We start from the raw sequence: 21,564 nt of genomic DNA, 5'->3' as shown, positions 1-21,564 counted from the left end.
TAAAATATTTATAATAAATATTTTTTCTGCAGATGAGTAGTATTTATCTATACAGTTGTTTTAAGCATTCATTGAAGTTTTTTTTGGCAAAAGAAAAAAGGATGTTACTGCAAAAACTGATTTTTCAAGAATTTTTTTTGGCGTCGGGGTCGTTCGCGTCCGAGTATACCCTTAAAGGGGTGTCCGAGGACCGTACCTATCCAGGGTTAAATAACTTTTGGGCACACTGACAGACAAGGTTCACTCTGACAAGCCCATACTGATCTAGGGATGCCAAATCATCCAAAGAGGAGGATGCATGAAAAGAACCCCAAAGGTATTAAGTATTGTAACTGCATAATTCAGGTGCAAAGGGATGGAGTTTTCCAGTCTTATTCTATGGCACAGTCATTTTATTAAGGCTATCAAGGAATGATCTTGTTCACTACAATCAGAGTAGTTCTTTGAAAAGAGGACTTAGATATCATCAAAGAGTCCTTTATCAGGCTTGTGAGATCTAACGCGTGAATATTGCATCCTTCCTGGCATGTGGTTTCCTTGGGTAGGGTCAGTTTCATTTTCCATGGTTAGGGATGAAGTAGTTGTGTGTGAAGCATAATCAGCAATATTATCTGTTCCTCCCAAAAGCTCAAGTTGAGCAGACTCGGCAGAATCTTCTCGTTTCAGCGGACGAACCAACTCTTCCGCTCTTTGTCTTGCAGATCTAAAAATAGATACAATTCTGAGTAACAAAGCTATTGTAATAAGGTTTCAATAAAATGACCCGATGCCAAGATCACTTTATCACTTTCAATCCCAATGTCACATGAATAATTCTATCACTCAAGCTTCAGGGCATTTTAGGGATGTCTTACTTAATTCATCTTAGAACAAAAACTATTAACTTAGGATGAAATTCTTGTTTTATATAGCTGAATAAAAAACCCTTTTTATTGTTATATAGTTATACTGTCCATTTTCTGTAAAAACCTCATACAGTAAAGTAAATCCCCAGGATAAGAATATTTGACTTATAAACTTTATTAGAAATAGCGTAAGAATTCATGATGCATATGTAGGAAAGCTCACTAGTGTTAGTAAACCAGGTGACTGAGAACAATGGAGATTAGGGGTTGAGGTTATGAGCTGGATGTTCAAGTTAATCATGTTGGACTTGAGAGCTTTTCAAATCAAGAATCCTCACTTGGAATGAATCTCTATCATATGTAGGAGACTTAGGAGACTCACTGTAATTGTAAATAATAATGTTATGAAAAAAAAAATGAGAAAATTATCCGACATGCAATGTTAGGGAAAGAAAAAACCATTGGAAATAGATTGTTAATGTCAACAGCAACATTTCCCCAAAAAGCTAAAAATTTCCCATTCTTCCCTTCAAGAGGCCATGCCTCTGGTTCACCAAGGCGACATCTAGTAACTTATGGCAACTTGTCGTAATGCCTGGCCTTACCTAAAGGCCTTTCTTCTTGAACTCATTAATCAGTGGGGAGGAGGGTGGGCATGTATATGAACATCAGGTGAGTAAATAAATAAATAAAAAAAATTGACTGCATTATCTCATGAAGGAAAAATATAGGAAATCTAGTTCTAAAAATGCTCATTAAAGCACCTTAGATACCTCTTAGTCTAGTGCCTCAGTACCAAACCGTTACAACTCAAGTTATAACTCTATTCTCCACATTATGTTCTTAAATTCCTTCATTATCGCCAGCCACTACTAAGGAACGTCAAGCCTAGTATTCTGGATAAGAGAACCAGGAACTTTTAAGATAATGTTACCGAATACCAATTGATGACCTTGAGCTGCAGCTAAAACTCTTTCCAAAGAAAAGATCTTTGCAAAATTCAAGTGATGTACCTGTACTGCTAATATCAAGCACTCTAACCTTCAAGTCTCTTCTTGATTTGGATGCAACTCCTCATGAGCCTATATGACCAATCTTTTAACCAGAAAAGATATAGCATTTAGACAAGAACAATTTGACAACCTAAACCCACATCAAAAATTAGAAAATTACCTCTAATATCTATAGTTTGCTAAAATAATAATTAACAACCCTACCTGACCAAGCAAACCATTCCTTGATGCAGTCTTACTTCTTAATTTTAAAATCTGTGGTTAATCTTTTGTCTTAAAGCAAGTAAAAGCAATGAGGTCGTCATATGTTATCCAAAACCTACCTTACAAGAAAGATCTTGTAGCTCCCCAAATGCATTTATATTATTACTAGCTAAGCTTTAACCGTAACTGGAAATGCAGGGGCTCCAACAGAGAAAATAGATCAGTGAGGGAGGAAAGATAATGAGGAAATAGAAAGAATAGTGTGAGTGTACCTTCAATAAAGATAACAATAACCCAAGACAGTGGAAGACTACGGTACAGAGACTATGGTTTGATTGTTTAGTGCCCTAGAAGAGCTGCTTACCATAGCTTGTCTCTCTTCTACCTTTACCAAGTGGAAAGTAGTTACTGAACAATTACAGTGCAATACTGTAGTCATCTTAGTGTTGTCAGCTGTATGCGGAAAGAGGTAGATGGTGCCTTGGCAAAGCTACTACACCTATAATGATAATGCCAATAGAAAAATTAAAGCTGTGAGAGTATTAATAGAAAAAATTTATAAGGCCTTACATATCCATCCATCCATATACCAAGGCACTTCCCCCAATTTTGGGGGGTAGCCGACATCAACAAAGAAACAAAACAAAAAGGGGACTACTCTCTACGTTCCTCCAGCCTAACCAGGGACTCAGCCGAGTTCAGCTGGTACTGCTAGGGTGCCACAGCCCAACCTCCCGCAATTCCACCACAGATGAAGCTTCATAATGCTGAATCCCCTACTGCTGCTACCTCCGCGGTCATCTAAGGCACCGGAGGAAGCAGCAGGGCCTACCGGAACTGCGTCACAATCGCTCGCCATTCATTCCTATTTCTAGCACGCTCTCTTGCCTCTCTCACATCTATCCTCCTATCACCCAGAGCCTTACATATAATACTGTGCTATATTTAAATGCTAAAAGTTTCCTTTGATTACAGAGTTTTTTAACAATAGGACCCCAATACATTGCAATCATACCAGCAACAGATAAATCAAACCCTAAATGTTTAATACAGTATGCACCATGGAATTAAAATCCCTCAAAAACTGAAATGACAGCATCTTCTAGGAAAAAGATTAGTCAACGATAATTAAGGCTCACAAGGATCTGTCAGATTAGTTTCTATAATGCCAAAGAAGTACAACACACTTATATTTATACAATATAAACATTTAAAGAAAAGTAATAAAGTAATCTAAAATTTAGATTATGTAATCAACTATGATATAATTCATAAACTTAAAAACATATTAGCTTTGAATGCAAAGAAAAGAGATAAGACGATTGAAAATTTTACAAGGTCCAAACTAGTAATAGTTACTGACTTACTTTTAAACTGTATTAAAATGAATCCATTAACCAGGATAATCTTATTAGAAGACTGCATATTCACTTTGCTCCCAGTAGGGGGGCACTGCTTGTTGTTAATCAAAACAACTTAATCCCACCTTGTTTTACCCTGAACTAGTTTAGCTCGACCTTTTATATAAAACTAATTACATTTGGAAGAGACATTAAACACAACATAGCTCATTTCTTTCACTAGAAACTTTGGTACCTATTGGATAGGACCTACATTGAAATAACTAGAGGGGCACTCAGTAAACTGCAGACCTCCATCACGACAGCTTATTTCTTGGCCTTTTGCTTGACCTTGACCTTAACATGTATTAATTGTTGTGGATTTTCATATACTCAAATATGAACCAAGTTTGAAGTCTCTGTGACAATTTCCAATCTTATAGCTGATTATGTGAATTGGACATTTTGCATGACAGCGACCTCGATTTTTTACCTTGACCTTCCAAAATATAATAATTTCCAGCTTTTTACCTAAGTTAATCCCAGCAAGTTTCATTACTCGACGACTAAAAATGCGGCTAGGAAGCTGTTCACAAACAAACGCATAAACAGGGGAAAAAACATAACCTCCTTCCAACTTTGTTGGCAGAGGTAAATATTCAGAAACTTGGCAAAGGTAAAGGTTTGGATATGGGAGGATCGGTAGTACAGAGGGATTCAATGAGCCACTAACATTACTGACAGCACTCACAGCACATGCCTAACCACACGGAAAACTTTCCTCCTATCCACTCAAAACTGCTCAGACTCTGTGATATATGCCCTTTCTTCTTGGCATGGCAGAGCTGAAAATAAAATTACACACAACTTTATTAGTAGTCCGGGCACTTGGTCATTTTTAAATACCCTTATCTCGGCCAAATAAAACCAAATTTATTGAATTAACATCCTATTTTCCCCTTAGCCCAAGTATGTAAAAAATAAAATTATAAAGAACATTCCAATAAAATATTACTGTCGTGTGAACCTGAAAATTATTTTCCACTAAACAAAATAAAAAGAACCATTTCTCGCTGTGCTTTGTATTAACCAGGAACTATTACACAATTCACCATCTGGTCTATATTTATCCATCTATACGGCAAACATCAATGAAAACTTATGCCGGGTAATTATAATGTTACTACATTTATTATCCTAGATATTTATTAAAAGTAAATTCCACCTATGCATACAACTGTCAAAAAATTACGAACATTCACATGGCTTATCACTAGCAAAAAACTTCAAATCCCATTCTGGTTCCATATGCAACCATGTTAAGTAAATGCTTCTTACAAAATTCATGGTGTTGATTTAGTGATGCAAATTTTAGTAATTTCTTTGAAAAATATGTAATTACCTTATTAATTTATTCATATCTAAATAAATCCAAAATAAGATCAAGCAAAATTTCCTTACACCAAAACACTGCCCTTACACTTTTTTACTTTTATGGGAACCTTTGTCCTGCGCAGGGTAATAAACACGTTTTAGCAAATGGATTTCTAGCACTTACATTAATATCAATAGGGGGGAAAACACCATGATGAGCTAGTATCATTGCTTGTAGTTGAACAAAGCGCACTGGCATCTGAATGCAATCCATCAAAAATAGGGACCACATGAAATGCCGCCATAAAAGATAAAGGAATAAATAAGTGATTCCTACTGGCTCTCACTTCAGCAAGTGGAGATACTGTATATTATGATCAGGCTACCAGCTTGGTCTTCTACTGTACGTCATAATTCCAATATAACAAATAATCTATTAGTCTTCAGTGATTGGAATACGAGTTGGGTTGTGCACTAGAATATTCACAAGTAGTCAACAGAGCAAGGCTCTAAGAAACGACTCGGCTCTGTAATGTCCTGTGTACCATCAGAACCCTTGCTGACTGGCACACTAGAGCTGCAAGTCAAAACTAGAATTTAGGCTATGGTTCGAAACTGGGCTGGTGTTTAAATTTTACTCGGGTGAATAACCGATAGACTAAGTTCTGGTTTAATCAAACTAAACTAGAGGCCAAGACCATATTATAAAGCTCATTTTTATCTAAACCAGAAAACTTGTTAAAAGTTGGGTCTTTTAAACGGTTAAGGTCAAATGGAGGCCCAGCGGGGCGCTCCCAACTTCATCCCCTCTAAGACTAACCAGCCTAAAATCTTTGAATTTTACCCTCAACTAAAAGCTAATTTCTTTTACTTTTGGAACTTCTTTATACAAAGTTGAAGCTACATTAAGTATTCTAGGAGTTAAAAAGTCTTTAATTCTTGATTAGTTAGAATTATTCTAGGTAAAATCAGTGAGGGGTAGATGGGAATGGTTTGGACACGCTCTTTGCACTCCCCAAGAGAGATTAGTTCACCAAACTTTCAAATGGGCTCCACAAGGCACTAGGAGAGTTGGAAGACCCAGGCCACTTGGTTGAGGATTATAAAGTGTGAAGTAGGAGGTGATGAATGAAGTACTGATTTAAAAGCTCAAAATAGAGACGACTGGCAAAATCTAACCGAGGCCCTTTGTGTCAATAGGCGTAGGAGGAGATGGTGATGATGAATATTAGTTTAATAATACATTTATCTAAGAATAGGTAATATAGAATCTAACTATACTAAACCAAATTCCATGTTTCTTGGTTCCGTACTGCTCACTCTGCAAGATAAGTTTGCATCCACTCTCTATTAATAGATAAGTGCTAACTTCTTAGTTTCATACTATAATCAAACTTTTTCCTGTAACCACAAATACAAGTTTTGATGAAAATAAGTTTTAAGTTTATCCCATATTTAATGAACACTGATATCAATTATGATAATATTTTTTTCAGTTTTGGCAACCTACTGTGGTATTTTTTAAACTCTTCTTTCAGATTTTTTACCTAACTAATGTATTTCACCCGATTTCTGCGAGGATTTTGCAACACATCCACTCTTATATCCTTTCTTTTTTATTTCATAATTTTGGGCATATAAATAAATATTCTTTGCACCTGTCAAATAAATGATCTATGGTAAATATTTTCTCCTGAAATTTTCCTTAAATTTGAGTACATTTAACCTAGCTTTAAATTGATTTCATGACCATTCCTACTATTGCTCAATTTTTATTCAATCCTACATTTTAAACTTCTATTAAAAACAAATAGTCAATGTGTAACAAACTTAAACCATTCATCAAGACTAAACCTTTCTCTAAAATCTACTACAAGGAAGAAAATGTGAAAATTTCTTTTCTATTCTCTGGTCTCTTTAGAATTGACTATTCAGAACCTGGTTAAAAGATAAGAGAATTTTTATAAATCACTCATAAAAGGGAAGTTTTAAAAACTAAACAGCAATAGAACGAGAAAAATTTCTATTAACGGAGCTCGCAATTTAGCGATAATACTTCTATAACATTACAAAACTGTTAAGGATAAGATGTCTTGGCAAAAAAACAAGTACCAGAACTCACCTCGATTAAAACATTCATATTCTTTACCAAAACAAGTATCTTTAGAGATTGAATATTCTCAGCAGAGTTCTTCTGTTTCACAACTTATTTCTTAATTTTTGGAAAATTCAAAATAAACATTTCAACTTCATATCCTATTGATTTTTAGTCATCAAAATTGTGAGCAGTAAACATCTCAAGCCTACAAGAACTGAGCTCACTGACAATCGAAACATGATTGAACCAACAAACCCTACTAAAGTTATTGAAACAAAACCTCATATAATTTCCTGTTTTCCAGAAACTATTAAAAAATCATGCCATAATACTGTATATAAAAATGTATTAATGAATAGTATCTAATCTGTTATTACCTCAAACGCTAGAAGTTCAAAGTTCCATGCCAGCAATGGAAATTAGTGAAGCATACTTTGACTATGGATCAAAACTAAATAAAGGCATACACCAAGAGTTAACTTGAGTAAGTATGGCGCCTAAAGTGGTCAGTTGTTAGCTGAACAGAACTGAAGAGGAAATATAAGAAAACAAACTTCTTCCAAACATAAAAACGAAACACTTTCACAAATTTGAGTGCACCACTCTCACCGACATACAAAGCAATTCCCAAGAGACAACCTGATTAATAACTAAATCAAAATAAAAAATGAAATATTCAGTTTGGTGCAGAGGTGCTTAAAGACGTAGTCAAATTGTCAACAAGTGGTAAATAATGAGTACCTTGGTATACACCTTTTTTTATTGCAGTTTTTGGTTATCTAACTCGGAAACCGGTGTTCTACGAAGGATATGTTACTTTATGTTTGAACACTCGGTAAAAAGAAAAACTAATGCAAATGCCCCGAGAAACAGCTGAAATTGGGATATGTATACATCACAAATTTTAAGTAATTTGTATTTTTCCTAACAGTACTTACCTCGAACTACTTTCTTAGGAGTATCTGGGATCTCCTCCCAACCGACCAGAGTTTTGTGTAGTTTACCCTTGTCCCATTTTCTATGAGGGGTAACCTCAGGAGGAGTGATACGTGCCCTGAGGCTAACCCCGGGTCAGAGAGCATGCTTGCTCAGGTCTCGATCTCCAGTAAGTTCTTGATAGCTTAGGTATCTATGAAGTCCAGCAAGGCACTCGGGGTAGGATGGGCGGGCCATTACCCGAAAGTAGTTCGAGGTAATTACTGTTAGGAAAAATACAAATTACTTAAAATTTGTGATTTGTTCCAACACGGAGTACTTACCTCGAACTACTTTCTTAGGAGACTTATATCTTAGGAGGTGGGAGTTTCCTTCAGGACCTAGAGACCGTGACGAGTATAGAAGAGGAACCAAGGTAGGAGACTAGGTTCTGCTGACCTCAAGGAAAACACGAGAAAATAGGGAAAACTACGCAAAAAACCATCTTAGTGTCTAAGTAGCTCACTTCTGCAAGAATCCTAGGAGACATGTCCTTCCAATGATAGTGTATCCCATGGCAGTTTCAGGGGGCTACCCGAGTCATTTCCGGTAAGGGAATAGGGGAAGGAAGAACAAGGGGGCTCAGGAAGGAACCTGTGTTTCTTGGACTTACTACCCGCAGTTACCCCTGGGGCTACACCTTTAAACCATTTGGAACGCGGAAATGACGGGGCCGAGCGTGAACCCGTACAGGGACTTTCTCGAGTAGTCCTTTAAGTAGTGAGCCGTAAAGGTCGACTGGCTAGACCAAGTACCTGCCCCCAGGATTTGGACCACTGCCATGTTTTTCCCAAACGCCAATCAAGTATTTAGACCCCTAATGTCGTGGGGTCTGGGCTTTCCTGGAAGGGGGACCCCTGCACTACTGTAGGGCCTGACGATCACTTGCCTTAGCCAAAAGGAGATAGTGTTCTTGGAGACTGGCTTCCTCACAGTCCCGAGGAAAATGCACAGACTCTTGATCTCGGGACGAAGTCTAGCTGTCCTCTCTAAATACTGCCATACTGCCCTGACAGGGCACAGCAGCAAGTCCCTCGGGTTGTCTGAGCGAGGGATAGCTGGCCCTGAGAACTCTTTAACTTTGGGGTCCCAAGCAGCTGGATTCTGAGTCTTGGCTACAAAGGAGGGTAAGAATCTGAAAGTAGCTTCTCGCCAGCCCTTCGAGTGTGAGATCTCGTACGACAGGCCATGAATCTCACCTACTCTTTGCTGATGCCAGAGCTAAACAAAAGACTGCCTTGAGGGTGAGCTCCTTGTCTAGAATGTCTTTTAGAGACTCGAAGGGAGGTTCCGAAAGCATCTTCAGTACCCTAGCCACATCCCCCTGGGGCATTCTAGCGGCTTGGGGGGAACACGACTGCTCGAAGCTCTTGATGAGCGTCGAGATGTATCTGGAGGCACCTAGGCCTAGGTCCTTAAGGAGGAAGACTTGAGATGGATATGCCCACTTCGTCTCTGAGATAGACAAGGAAGTCTGCTATCTCGTGAATGGAGGCCCCTAACGGCCTGATGTTCTTCGAGGAGCACCCCTTAGAAAAGGTAGCCCACTACGACTGGTACACCTCGACTGACGAACGCCTCGGGTACCCTGACATCCTTGATGACGTTCTCGACGGAAATCCTTCCTTTCTCAGGAGACGGTCGATAACCTCCACGTGTGAAGGCGGAGGGACCGAGAGTTTTCGTGGAACCTCTGGAAGTGAGGCTGCCGGAGAAGGTCTGGTCTGTCTAGAAGTGGCCAAGGTGGAAGTCGTACAAGTTCCTTTAGATCCGCGAACCACTCTCTCTCTGGCCACAAGGGCGCTACCAAAGTCACCCACAGGTTGGCCGTCCGTCTCACCGTGAGGACCTGTCTGAACATCCCGAAGGGTGGGAAGTCGTTAACGTCGAGGTTGTCCCATGGGTGTTGGAAGGCGTCCTCGAACGCTGCTGCTGGATCTGGCACAGGAAAACAAAACACGGGGAGCTGTGCGTTTAGTCTCGTGGCGAAGAGGTCTATCACCGGCGAGGCCCACTTCAGGAAGAGGGTTTTGACCACTTCTGGGTGTAGGGACCACTCGGGCCCTACCACTTGACCCATCCTGCTGAGGCCGACGGCCAGGACGTTCCTCTTCCCCAGAGAGAACCTGGCTGAAAAATTGATTTGTTCCACTTCGGCCCATTCTAGGAACTCCAACGTGAGACTGCACCGTTCCTTCGACTTCAGTCCTCCTTGCTTTTTCACGTAGGCCACCACCGTGGCGTTGCCGCACACCGGAGCCACGGTGCTTCCCCAGGGTAGAAGGACGAACTCTAGGCACGCCCTTTGTAGGGTACTCATCTCCAGCACGTTTATGTGCAGGTTCGTCTCCTCGACTTCCCATTTACCTTTTGCCGTTTTGTCGGGAAGATGGACACCCCAGCCCTCCTTGGTTGCATCCGTGAACAGGAGCATCTCCAGAGGGTCGGTTGCGAAGGGCATTCCCTTGAGGGTGTTCGTTCTGACGCGCCACCACTCCAGGACTTCCTTCGTCTCCGGGGACACCAGGACTATCTTGTGCGGGGAGTCCAATCAGTCTTTGCCAGTCCTTGGCTCTCCTGGGCTGGCCCGACAGGAAGGGCCAGAGTATCTGTTTCAGGTTGTCCAGTCTCTCCGCGGAGGGGAAGGCCCTCGCCATCCAGGAGTCTAGGACCAACCCTAGGTAGGTCATCCTGGTGGAAAGTATCAGCTGGGACTTCTCCAGTTTGATGATGATACTCAAGACGTTGCAGAACTGCAGGAGCTTCACGCCTTGCTCACTCAGTACTTCCTCTGAGGCTGAAAGCAACAACCAGTCAGCTAGGTACCGAATCTGGCGGACGCCCTGTTCGTGCGCCCAGTCTGAAACTGTTGCGAAGACCCTCGTGAAGCCCTGAGTGCTGTCGACAATCCGAAGCATAGGGTTTTGAACTGCAATGATTGGGTATTCCATTTTACCCATAGGAACTTCCTGCTGGAGGGATGGACAGGGACCTGGAAGTAGACGTCTTTGAGGCCTAAGGACCTCATGAAGTCCTCCTCCTTCAAGGCCGCTAGGACCGACTTCAGAGTGTCCATCTTGAAGTCGGTGTTGCACACAAATTTGTTGAGGGCTGAAAGGTCTATGACCGGTCTCCAGACCCCTGTTGCCTTCTCCACCAGGAAGAGCCTGCTGTAGAACCCTGGACCCGGTTTCTTGACTGGTTCTACTGCCCCTTTCGCCAGCATTGCCGAGCCTTCTTCCTGCAATGCTGCTACTCTCAAGGGGTCCTTGGGTGCCAACCACTCCGCCTGTTGACCTGGGATCCGAGGTGGGGGTCCGCTAGGAAGGGCAGCCTGTACCCCTCCTTTAGTACTGCTACGGTCCACGGATCCGCTCCGTGGTCCCACCATGCTTGCCAAGATCGTTTATGGCATCCCCCCACCTGAGGCGTCGGCAGGAGTAGGGGGCCTCCCCTCCTACCTCCTTCGAGAGCCGCGGCCTGAACGCCCTCTCCTGGAGCTCGAGTAGGAGGGTCTGAAGGCTCACTGTGGAGTCGAAGCTCCTCTACGGGGGGCAAGACAAGGGAAAGATACGTGTGCAAGTTCTACATCTGACGGGCGGACAGAGCCGAAGAGGCACTGGGCAAAGGTGCGGGGGGGGGGGGGGGGGGGCTCTCCCTCTCTCTCCAGCGGCCACTGAGGCAGGCACTGGAGAGGCAATAGCCCTGTTTGACCCGCTAGGGGGAAAGCCACTTTGCCTTCGTCACGGATGGAGCCGTCAGGAACGGGGGGTAGCCGTCATGGGTCTACACCCTCCCGGGGAAATCCGTGGGGTTTAAGTACCCTGCCATGTCAGCGGCCGCCTCCGATGCTTGGATGGGGCTGGCCGGGATGATGGCTCGGCTGGCTCCATCACGGATGGAGCCGCCGGGACGGAGGTAGCCGTCATGGGTGTGTCAGCGGCCACCTCCAATGCTTGGATGGGGCTGGCCGGGAAGATGGAGCGGCTAGCTCCATCACGGATGGAGCCACTGGGACGGAGGTATCCGTCATGGGTCTACCCCTTCCCGGGGAATCCGTGGGGTGTGAGTACCCTGGTATACCAGCGGTTGACCACGAAGCCTGAATGGAGCTGTCGTGGTACCGGGTATGGATGCCATGCTGCCGGGTCGAGCCAGCGGCTGTCTCCGCTGGACGAATGGAGCTCCTGCGGAGATCCATGGAGCCGCGGGCTTCCCCATGCTGGCTGGTTGGTTCCTTCGTTCAGGGTGGGCCATCGAAGAACCGGAGGCCGGGACAAGGCTGCCAGTCCGAAGGGGCGACTCTCTCCACTGGGCGGGAGAAGTCGGAACCTTCGCGGGCTTATGCCTGTCGACCGAGACCTGGTGCGATGACTTCCGTCGATGAATGGGTCTGCTGGAGGAGACGTACCGCGAGGATGGCGAAGGAGCTCTTGGGAGCCAGCCAGTGAGGGCCTTTGCTGCCAGGGGGGTATCTACCAACCTGCTGAGGCCCGAGAGCCAGTCCACATCCGTCGCGGGCTTCGGTTCGTCCAGCCTGTGGTGCCGTCTGATGAGGGCTAGTACTTTTCTGTACACGGGGGCCTCGTCCGCTGAGCCTTCTGTCGGATGCCCTTCTGCCTGAGAAGGAGGACCTACGACGGGGGCCCCGCTTGGGGTGAAGGCATCCTTTGTCGTGGTACGACTTCGGCGGTTCTGGATGGAGGACGGGCATCGCCGCTGGGACGGAGGCCTCCATCCTGGACTTGTCTCTCCCCATGGAGGACCAAGCTGCTGCGGGCTTCCTCGTAGCTGCTGGTTGTCTTTCACGTTCTGGCCGGCCTGTTGAAGTCTTGGAGGCTGGGACACGGCTGCCAGACCGAAGGGGCGACTCTCCACTGGGCGGAAGGAGTCGGAACCTTCGCGGACTTATGCTGGTCTGCCAGAGCCTGCTGTAGGGGGCGTACTTCGGAGCGGGAGAACGAGCCCTTGGGAGCCAGCCAGAGGTACCCGGAACTGCTGAAGCTCCAACGAGGTGTCTGTGTGGGATGGCGACACGCACCCATTCCTCCCTAGGGGGACGACTTCTTCTGTGCCTCCTTCTGGGAGATCCTCCGACGGGCGTGCTGACACATGTGACGGGGGTACTACGACGGAGGACCTCCCACGTGGGGGAGTCCTGGACCGACGCTCTCGCGGGGGTTCCCGTCGAAGGACGGGCATCGCCGTCGAAACGGGGGCCTCCGTCCTGGGTCCAACATCTCTTCCGGAGGTTCTTGTATCTGCGGGCCTGCCCGTCGAGGAAGGCCGAGGGCTGCGCTCGTGACGAGCTAGGTGGCCTTTGGAGGTCAGGACTCGGCTGCCAGACCGAACGGGCAACTCTCCCCGCTGGGCGGATGGAGCCAGAACCTTCGCGGTCTTACGCCTGTCGACTGGAACTTGCCATGATGAGTCCCTCCGTCAGGTGCCGCTGCTGCTGGAGGAGTATCTATCCGGGGAGCTCGTCCTCGGACGCCAACGTGAAGGGCCCTGCACCGCAGCTAGCTCCAGCAGCCCGTCGCGGTGAACCATCACCCACTCACTGCTCTTGGGGGAAACCCACGCAATGGGGTCCGACGGCGGGGAAAGCTCCTTCTCGGCGGCGTCCTCGGCTGCAGAAGTGACTGAAAAACACGCCAAAGAGGCTGGAGAAGAATTAGGGACATTTTCCCCCCACATGGGGTCATCAGAGGAGACATGGCCTGCTTGCACCAGGACTCAGTCTCCCGTACACACTGCCGCCCCTCCCTCAGGCCCCTCACTCGCCTGGAACGACCCCACAACCCCACTATCCTGAAGATCAGACTCTTGGGGAAGGGCCGCGGCCGTCTTCCCCGTAACGGACTTACCTCGTCCCCTACTCTGGGTAGGGGAGGGTGGTAGGGAAGATCGGTCAGACGAGACGCCCGGCGAAGCAAGAGAGGAAGGGACGCTCGGCTTCTTAGGCGACCTCTTCGTCGCCTACTTCTTCTTGGTGCTATACTGCACCCACTCAGACTCCTGGGGAAGAGCAATGGGCCTCTTCCCCACAACTGACATACCTCGTCCCCTACTCTGGGTAGGGGAAGGTGGCTGAGAAGCTCTATCCGACGAGGCATCGGGAGAAGTAAGTGGCGAGGAGAGGCTCGGCTTCCTATGTGACCTCTTGGACGCCGCCTTCTTCTTGGTGCCAAAGCGCACCCACTGCACCTCGTTCCAGGACTCGCACTCCGGACACGTGGCTGTAGGAGAACATAAGCTGCCCCTACACGACGAACACAGAGGAGAAGGGTAGGAAAAGGTATAGAATGAACACAATGGGTCCACTTGGGGACCGCGTGAGACACAAAGGGGGTTGGGGACACAAAGGGTCGCACTGGGTAAGGAGAGAGCGTCGAGATGTTATCGCGACGCGACCACAGAACTTATTGGAGATCGAGACCTGAGCAAGCATGCTCTCTGACACGGGGTTAGCCTCAGGGCGCATATCACTCCACCTGAGGTTACCCCTCATAGAAAACGGGACTAGGGTAAACTACACAAAACTCTGGTCGGTTGGGAGGAGATCCCAGATACTCCTAAGAAAGTAGTTCGAGGTAAGTACTCCGTGTTGGAACAAACTGCCATTTCAGGCAACATCAGAGACTGCCTGAGCAGTTAATTAAGTCTAGGTCTTTACTAGAATTGCCATAAGTCACTAAATGTTACCTTGGTGGGCCTGTTGAGGGTAAAATGAGAAATTTTTAATTTTTGGGGGGTAACATCACTGTTCAAGTTGGCCTCAGGGACAAAACTATATGAACATCAGAGGTATTTCATGAAAAGATTAATTCAAATATTTTACTGGAAGCAACATACAGTATTTTAAAGCCTGTTAAAGATTTTTTGCTTTTGATCTTGGCTCAGGACTGAGAGGGGTGGCTGAGGTGGGAAGTTAAACTTTAAAAGGACTCAGGTTTGTATAGCTTGGGAAATGAGAAAATCCGTGATCTGCGCTAGAGATGCTCTGAACGGAAAAGTATCCCTTCTACGACACAAATCGCAGAAGATGGCCCACTTTCCCTGGTAGACAGCTGCAGAGTATCATCACAGTTATCAAGTCATGTCTTGTGCAGTGACTTTTGAAAAGCCTTTTGCTCGGAAGATATGCTGGATAGTTTCCAACTGTGAAATTCTAATGGATTGGTGGTACTTCTGAAGATGCAGCTGACAGAGAAATGTAGACCAGTTGGATAGTTTTCTCAGGATTTCAACTGAAAGTGTCAAAAGATCGGGATATTCCTCTGGCATGTGGCCATCTGTGAGCCATTTGGGCCCCTGGCATAAACAACACTCAGTTGATCAACAGGCACATCAGGCTGAACAGAGGAAGGGCATAAGCATCCAGGTGATACCATATGAGTTGGAAGCCATCTTTGAACACTGCCCATGAGTCTGGGAAGGGGAAAGAACACAGGGAGTTTACTGTTTAGCTGTGTGGCGAACACATCAATCCTCATAAAACCTCACTAGGCTATTTTTTCCTGTTGGAGCCCTTGGGGTTATAGTATCCTTCTTTCCCAAGTAGGATTGTAGCTTAACTAGTAATAATAATAATAATCCCAAACATTTTCACATCAGCCTTTTTGTTTACAGGGTTAGAAGTGGAACGAGCTATCGCCACTCTTTTCCATCCCAACTCCAATCAGGTCGAGGCTATTTCTTTTAATGGTAAATGATTGATTGATTTAAAGTTTTCAGGCATCATGACATCTGTGGTCATTGACGCTGATATCATTTAGTTTATATATATATATATATATGTATATATATATATATATATATATATATATATATATATATATATATATATATATAATAAAAGAATATTCAATTAAAACTATAAAAGTTGAATGTCATTATAGAAGTTAAATAGTTTTCAAAAGACCAACTTCTGAAATAATCTAATCTAAAAATGTCATTTGCATAGTAGGAAACATCACGTCCAAGAATCTTGGCAAGGATGAACCTGCCACCCTTACCTTGAGCCTCAAACAAATATCTATTCCTTAAGTTATTATAATTGGGGCATTCAGTCAACAAATGCCTCACTGTTAGAGGTACTAAACAGTCTTCACAGTATGGTTGGTATTGGCCCTTCAACAGAAACTTGTGTGTCAACCGAATGTGACCAATACGGAGACGACAAAGAGACGTCTCCTATTTTCGGGGCATGATGTTATACAGTACCTCAAAGGAGATATGACATTTGTTACTTCTCTCATTTTATTGCCATCTAGACTATCCCAGTGCTGTTGCCATTTATTGCAAAGCAATTTCTTGATGTTAGGTAGGAAATCAGTACACGGAATGGGGTACCTTCTTGGCAGCATATCGGATGCAGCATTTTTCGCCAATGAATCTGCCTTCTCATTCCCACATGTGCAGGAACCCAACAAAATCGAACCATTATACCTCTCAGTTCAATAATAAAAAGCGATTCTAAAATCTTTATAACTAGAGGGTTACTAGAATTAAAAACTTCTAAAGCTTGAATGACACTCCTTGCATCACTAAAAATGGTAAATTTACCCTCCTTTTCCAACGCTATTTTCTCAACAGCGGTTAGTATGCCATACAGTTCGGCAGTAAATATGGAAGCTGTTAGAGGAAGTGCACCTCTATGATTAAAATCATTACTATGTACTCCAAATCCAACGCCAGCATCAGATTTGGAGCTATCAGTATATATAAAAGTCGATCCTTTTTTATGCTAATGATCCACTGGATATGCTAACCTTAAATGTATTCCCAGAGAAGTATTAGATCTATGGCAGTCTCCGCACGATTGAATGATTTCCACTATACAAACCGACAACCTTCAGCAACGATATGGCAACTACAGCTTCTACTGAAAATTGAAATCTACTTGTACCTCTTTTAAATGTATCCATAACTGTATTCCTTATTTTTTTGTGCAGAAAAGGTCTAGTTATGGCATCTTAGTTTATGACTTTACAGACCTTCCTTAATGCACTGGAGCTATCTCCAAACAAGGGAGGCTCAAAGGTTGTACATTTTGCAAGAATGTCAAGTCAATTAGCCTTCAGCTACCAAGTCTGGTCCAAATTACTTTTCTCGTAAAGAAAGACCGAGAATATATAGTAAACATTTAGGCTCTTCAAATACCAAATCATCAATCTTAAAGTGTTTCCCATTTGACTAACCTGTACATATTAGCAGATGATTCACCCCCACCAAACCTTTCAGTAAAGTCTCTTCTACGAGCAGCGTTATCTTCCATTCTTTGACGACGACGGGATTCTGTAAGAAATTAGGAAATAAATTTCACCTAAAAAGTCTTAACTTGAAATTACAAATTAATATCCTGTTAGTATAAAATCAAATTTTGAGAATCCTATAGATAATTCTATACATTATTTACTTTATAACCAGTGCTATAACATGCTATCTATTACTGTCTTTATCATGGAACTGTATTTTGGTACAGTTACAGTTTCATGAGTATTATTTAAACTCTAATAAGATTCCAAAGATATATATATGCCATCAATTTATTTCTAGTAACTAAGATGTAATATGAGTAAAGATTGATACTAATTTTACTCCGTTAAAAAAGTACCTACATATACCTGGCAATCCCTTACCTCTGCTAATTAGCGTTTTGCCTTCATCAATTAGGTCTGTGGTGAGATCGTCATCACACATGAACTGCTGGAAGCCGAGGGCAGACAAGAGTCTTGAACCGAGACTGTAATATGTTGCCAGACAAAGGGCCACAATCATCATGGGGAAGTAGATGTTAAAGCCGTCGCTGATGATCCGAATAACATCCATGTGTCCCATGATCTGAAATACAATTCACAGATCTGTACTTCAGAAGGTCTATTTACTACCACATAGACAAAATAAAAAAATTTAATTTCAATATTCAAATTTGTCATTTAAATATTCAACTTGAAATCATCCTGCTAATAGCATGGAAGCCAGTGGCTTTAATGATATTAGCATGATATCTACAAATTAAGCTTCATTAAAATAAGGCATCAAGTAAATTGCTACACACTATTAGCCACAACCTCCTCTAATATGTTATTACATTCAGAACAATGAACTAGTAGGGAGCAAACGAATCCTATACATGGAACTCATTTCAAATGAGGATCAACCTTTGCTAATAAAAGCTTATTAATTTTGCAATCGTCACACAATTTTCCTATAACAAACTAGGGAGATGATAATGTAATTCAGTCACAACTGCTACAATACAAGAGAATAGTTACAGGTGGTTTTAAATTATTGGAACCTATATATATATCTACTGTAGACTATAGAGCCTTTAAATATGCAGCCTCGAGACTACAATAAGCTCCCACTAGACATTAAAAAGACTGAAGATATTAAGGCTTTCAAGAGAAGAAGACTCTTGTTCTCAAAGTACTTCGATAGAGTGGATTTGACAATAAACAACCAATGTGTGGTGTGAAATGTTGAAAGCTTTTGAACAAACATGATAAAATGGCAAATTCGGAGGTAATTTGTATTTTTCCTAAGGATACAAATCTTAGCTATTTATAGGAGTATTACTTTCGGCGAAGCTGAAAGGACGAGCCATTAGAAGTTAAGCGAGGGTTAACTACCCATCCGCTAGTTAGCGGAGGGGAGGAGGGGTAGCTAGCTACAACCCTCACTCACACACCTGTGACTGAGCCTCACTTTGCTTGGAGATAGGATTTCGACGGGGGACAGGATTGGCGGGCAAGTATGTATAAATAGTTAAAGTTTGTATCGTTAGGAAAAATACAGTACAAATTACCTATGAATTTGTCATTTATTCCGTAACTGGAATACAAACCAATGCTATCTATACGGATGACTCATCCATTAGGAGGGTGGATGTACCCGCCAATCTGGCTTTTGGCCTTACCCAGGGTACTCACTATCGGAGACCCTAACATCTCCCTAAACCTTCTAAGCATGGTCTACAGCCAACAAAAGCTGTGTGTGGTGATATACTAGCAATGTGAAGGTCAAGGTAAAAGTTATTGTCTCAGGAAATAACCGAAGAGACAGAGACATTCGCAATACCACATCGCCAGGTTATGGGGACGCAACAGTATTGAAACAATATTAGGTTACACTAGGGAGCAATGGTTTACCTGCAGAGGTTTGAGGTCAGCTTGGACAGAGGATCCAGGATACTTTTTTCCCCCAGAGAGGGGAGGATGAAGAAAGGAAAAGAGCCAGATATTCCTTTTCATTCACTCAGACTAAAACCCAGGTAACCTATGCCCTCATCCTGCTACTTGTCCAATAAGGAGCATGAAATACTAAACTAGCTGTTGTGCAGCCATCACAGGACCAATAGAGAACATATCGAGGTTCCTGTGTGCCACGTCTTGAAGGTAGCGGGTGGTGAACGTAGTTTGACGTTTCCACGCGCCAGCTCGCAATACCTGTGTCACAGAGTAGTTCTCTTTCTCTTTGAAGGCCAGGGACATAGCTACGCCCGACGTCATGGGCTCTGGGATGAGGTACTGGAGGAGGATCGGGATTTGGGGCAAGGTCTATGACCCTGCGAATCCATGTGGAGATAGTGTTCTTCGTGATCCTCCTCTTGTTTCTGCCCGTGTTGAAGAGCGAGGGTACTCTGGGACGAGCTGCAGCTGTTCTCTTGAGGTAGCGCCTCAAACACCTTACTGGGCATAGTAGCAGATGATCTGGTTCGTCAGTTATAGAGAGGAGACTTGTTATCCAGAAAGATTCAAATCTAGGATACGAAACCCCCGGATTCTGAGTCTTTGCAACAAACTCAGGGACGAAGCTGAAGCTTAACTCTCCCCATCCCCTAGAATGGGCGATGTCATATGAGAAACCATGAAGTTCACCAACTCGTTTAGCTTAGGCCAAGGCGAGCAGGAACACCATCTTCTAAGTCAGGTGGCGATCTGTTGCCTGGCGTAATGGTTCGTACGGAGATCTTTTTAGGGACTGAAGAACTCAAAATCACGATCCATGAGGGAGGTCTCACTTCCAACTGAGGACAGGTAAGTTTATACTTCAACTTCGTATGAGGAGGGAAAGTTCTAGCGATGAGGAAATACTCATTCCTTTCAGTTTAAAGTCGAGATTTAAGGCTGAGCGATGGCCTTTAACCGCTGAAACTGAAAGGCACATTTCTTCCCGCAAATACACGAGAAACTCCACTATTGCTGGAACAGTGGCATCGAGTGGATCGAGACCCCTTCCACAACTACCACAGAAGACGTTCCACTTTGCTGGGTTGACTGAAGCTGATGACCTTCGCAGGTATCCAGACAACCTTTTCGTATCCTGTTGCGAAAATTCTCTCTGAGTGAGGAGATGCTGGATAGTCTCTAGGCGTGAAGACGTAGCAAAGCTACTGCCTTGTGGTAGATGTTGACATGTGGTTGTCTGAGTAGATTGCGTCGTGGTGGAAGTTCTCTTGGTGGCTCGTCAGGAGCAGCAGAAGGTCCGAGAACCATCCTGTGTGATGCCATAGCGGAGCTATGAGGGTCATTGAAAGAATGACCGATGTTCTGGTCTTGTTAAGAATTCTTCTCATTAGACAAAATGGTGGGAATGCGTATACGTCGATGTTGACCCGCCAATGTTGGTATGCATCTTGCCAGAGAGCCTTGGGATCTGGGACTGGGGAGCAGTACAACGCGTTGAAGTTCAGGGCTGTTGCGAACAGGTACATAGTCTGAGAACCCCATAAAGTCAGAACTTTGTTGGCTACTAGATGATCCAAAGACCATACGGAACCCACTATCTGCTCTGCTCTGCTCTGCTCAGATTATCGGCGAGCACATTCCTCTTGCCTGGAATGAAGCAAGCTGATAGTGAGACTAAGTGGACTTCTTCCCATCTCAGTATCTCTACTGCTAGATGGGATAGGGGCTGCAAAAAGTACCCCTTTGCTTTTTTATGTAAGCCACTACTGTGGTGTTGTCGCTCATTACCACCACTAGGTGACCCACCAGAAACTGGTGGAACTCATGAAGGGCCAGAAATATGGCCTTCATCTCCAGGAGATTTATGTGAAGGTACTTTTCGGACTCTGACCGAAAGCCTGAGGCCATGTGGTGCAGCATGTGGGTCCTCACTCTCCTTTTGATGCATCTGAAAACAGCATCAAATCAGGAGGAGGGACAAGAAGATCGACACCTTTCAGCATATTCTCGTTTGCCAACCACCATCTGAGGTCTGTCTTTTCCTTTGATCCCATGGGAACCAGAGTGTCCGGGGAATCGAAAGCCTGATTTCAGCTGGACTTCAGACGCCACAGTTGAGATCGAATCCTGAGGCGACCATTGGGCACAAGACAGGTCATGGATGATAGGTGTCTCATGAGACATAGCCTCTTCTGAGCTGGAAGTTCTTCTTATCTGAGGTTGTGTAGTTTGGTGTTTAATATCATGCACAGGTATATCAGTCTTTGAGTGGGAAGCAGGGAAGACTTCTTGAGGTCCCCAGTCTTGGCATAGCCTCAGAAGTTTGTCTCGGTGCTGAAGAAGGGTTGCCACCGAGTCTGCTAAGATCAGCCAGTCGTCCAGGTACGGAAGGAGACGGATGCCAAGCCTGTGAGCCCAGGATGACACTAAGGCAAACACTCTTGTGAAGAACTGAGGTGCTGTGAAAGGACGAAACACAGCACGCACCTAGAACTGGTATATTTTGTTGTCGATGTTGAA

At 44.1% G+C, this 21,564-nt stretch overlaps 1 protein-coding gene across 1 annotated transcript in view; it reads right to left on the bottom strand.

The window, feature by feature from the left end:
* Positions 1–212: 212 nt before the first annotated feature.
* LOC137656664 (LMBR1 domain-containing protein 2 homolog) overlaps positions 213–21,564 on the bottom strand; it is a 41,724-nt gene continuing 20,372 nt past the window's right edge. Inside the window, exons 9-11 of the mRNA XM_068390837.1 lie at positions 17,494–17,695; positions 17,053–17,149; positions 213–703 (exon numbers count right to left, since the gene is read on the bottom strand). Coding sequence (XP_068246938.1) covers positions 457–703; positions 17,053–17,149; positions 17,494–17,695 — 546 coding nt within the window. The 3' untranslated portion in view covers positions 213–456. The remainder of the gene's footprint in view (positions 704–17,052; positions 17,150–17,493; positions 17,696–21,564) is intronic.

Source organism: Palaemon carinicauda, chromosome 17 (genome assembly GCF_036898095.1).
Source record: "Palaemon carinicauda isolate YSFRI2023 chromosome 17, ASM3689809v2, whole genome shotgun sequence".
Lineage (NCBI taxonomy): Eukaryota > Metazoa > Arthropoda > Malacostraca > Decapoda > Palaemonidae > Palaemon > Palaemon carinicauda.
This window is presented reverse-complemented; position numbering and strand designations above follow the sequence as displayed.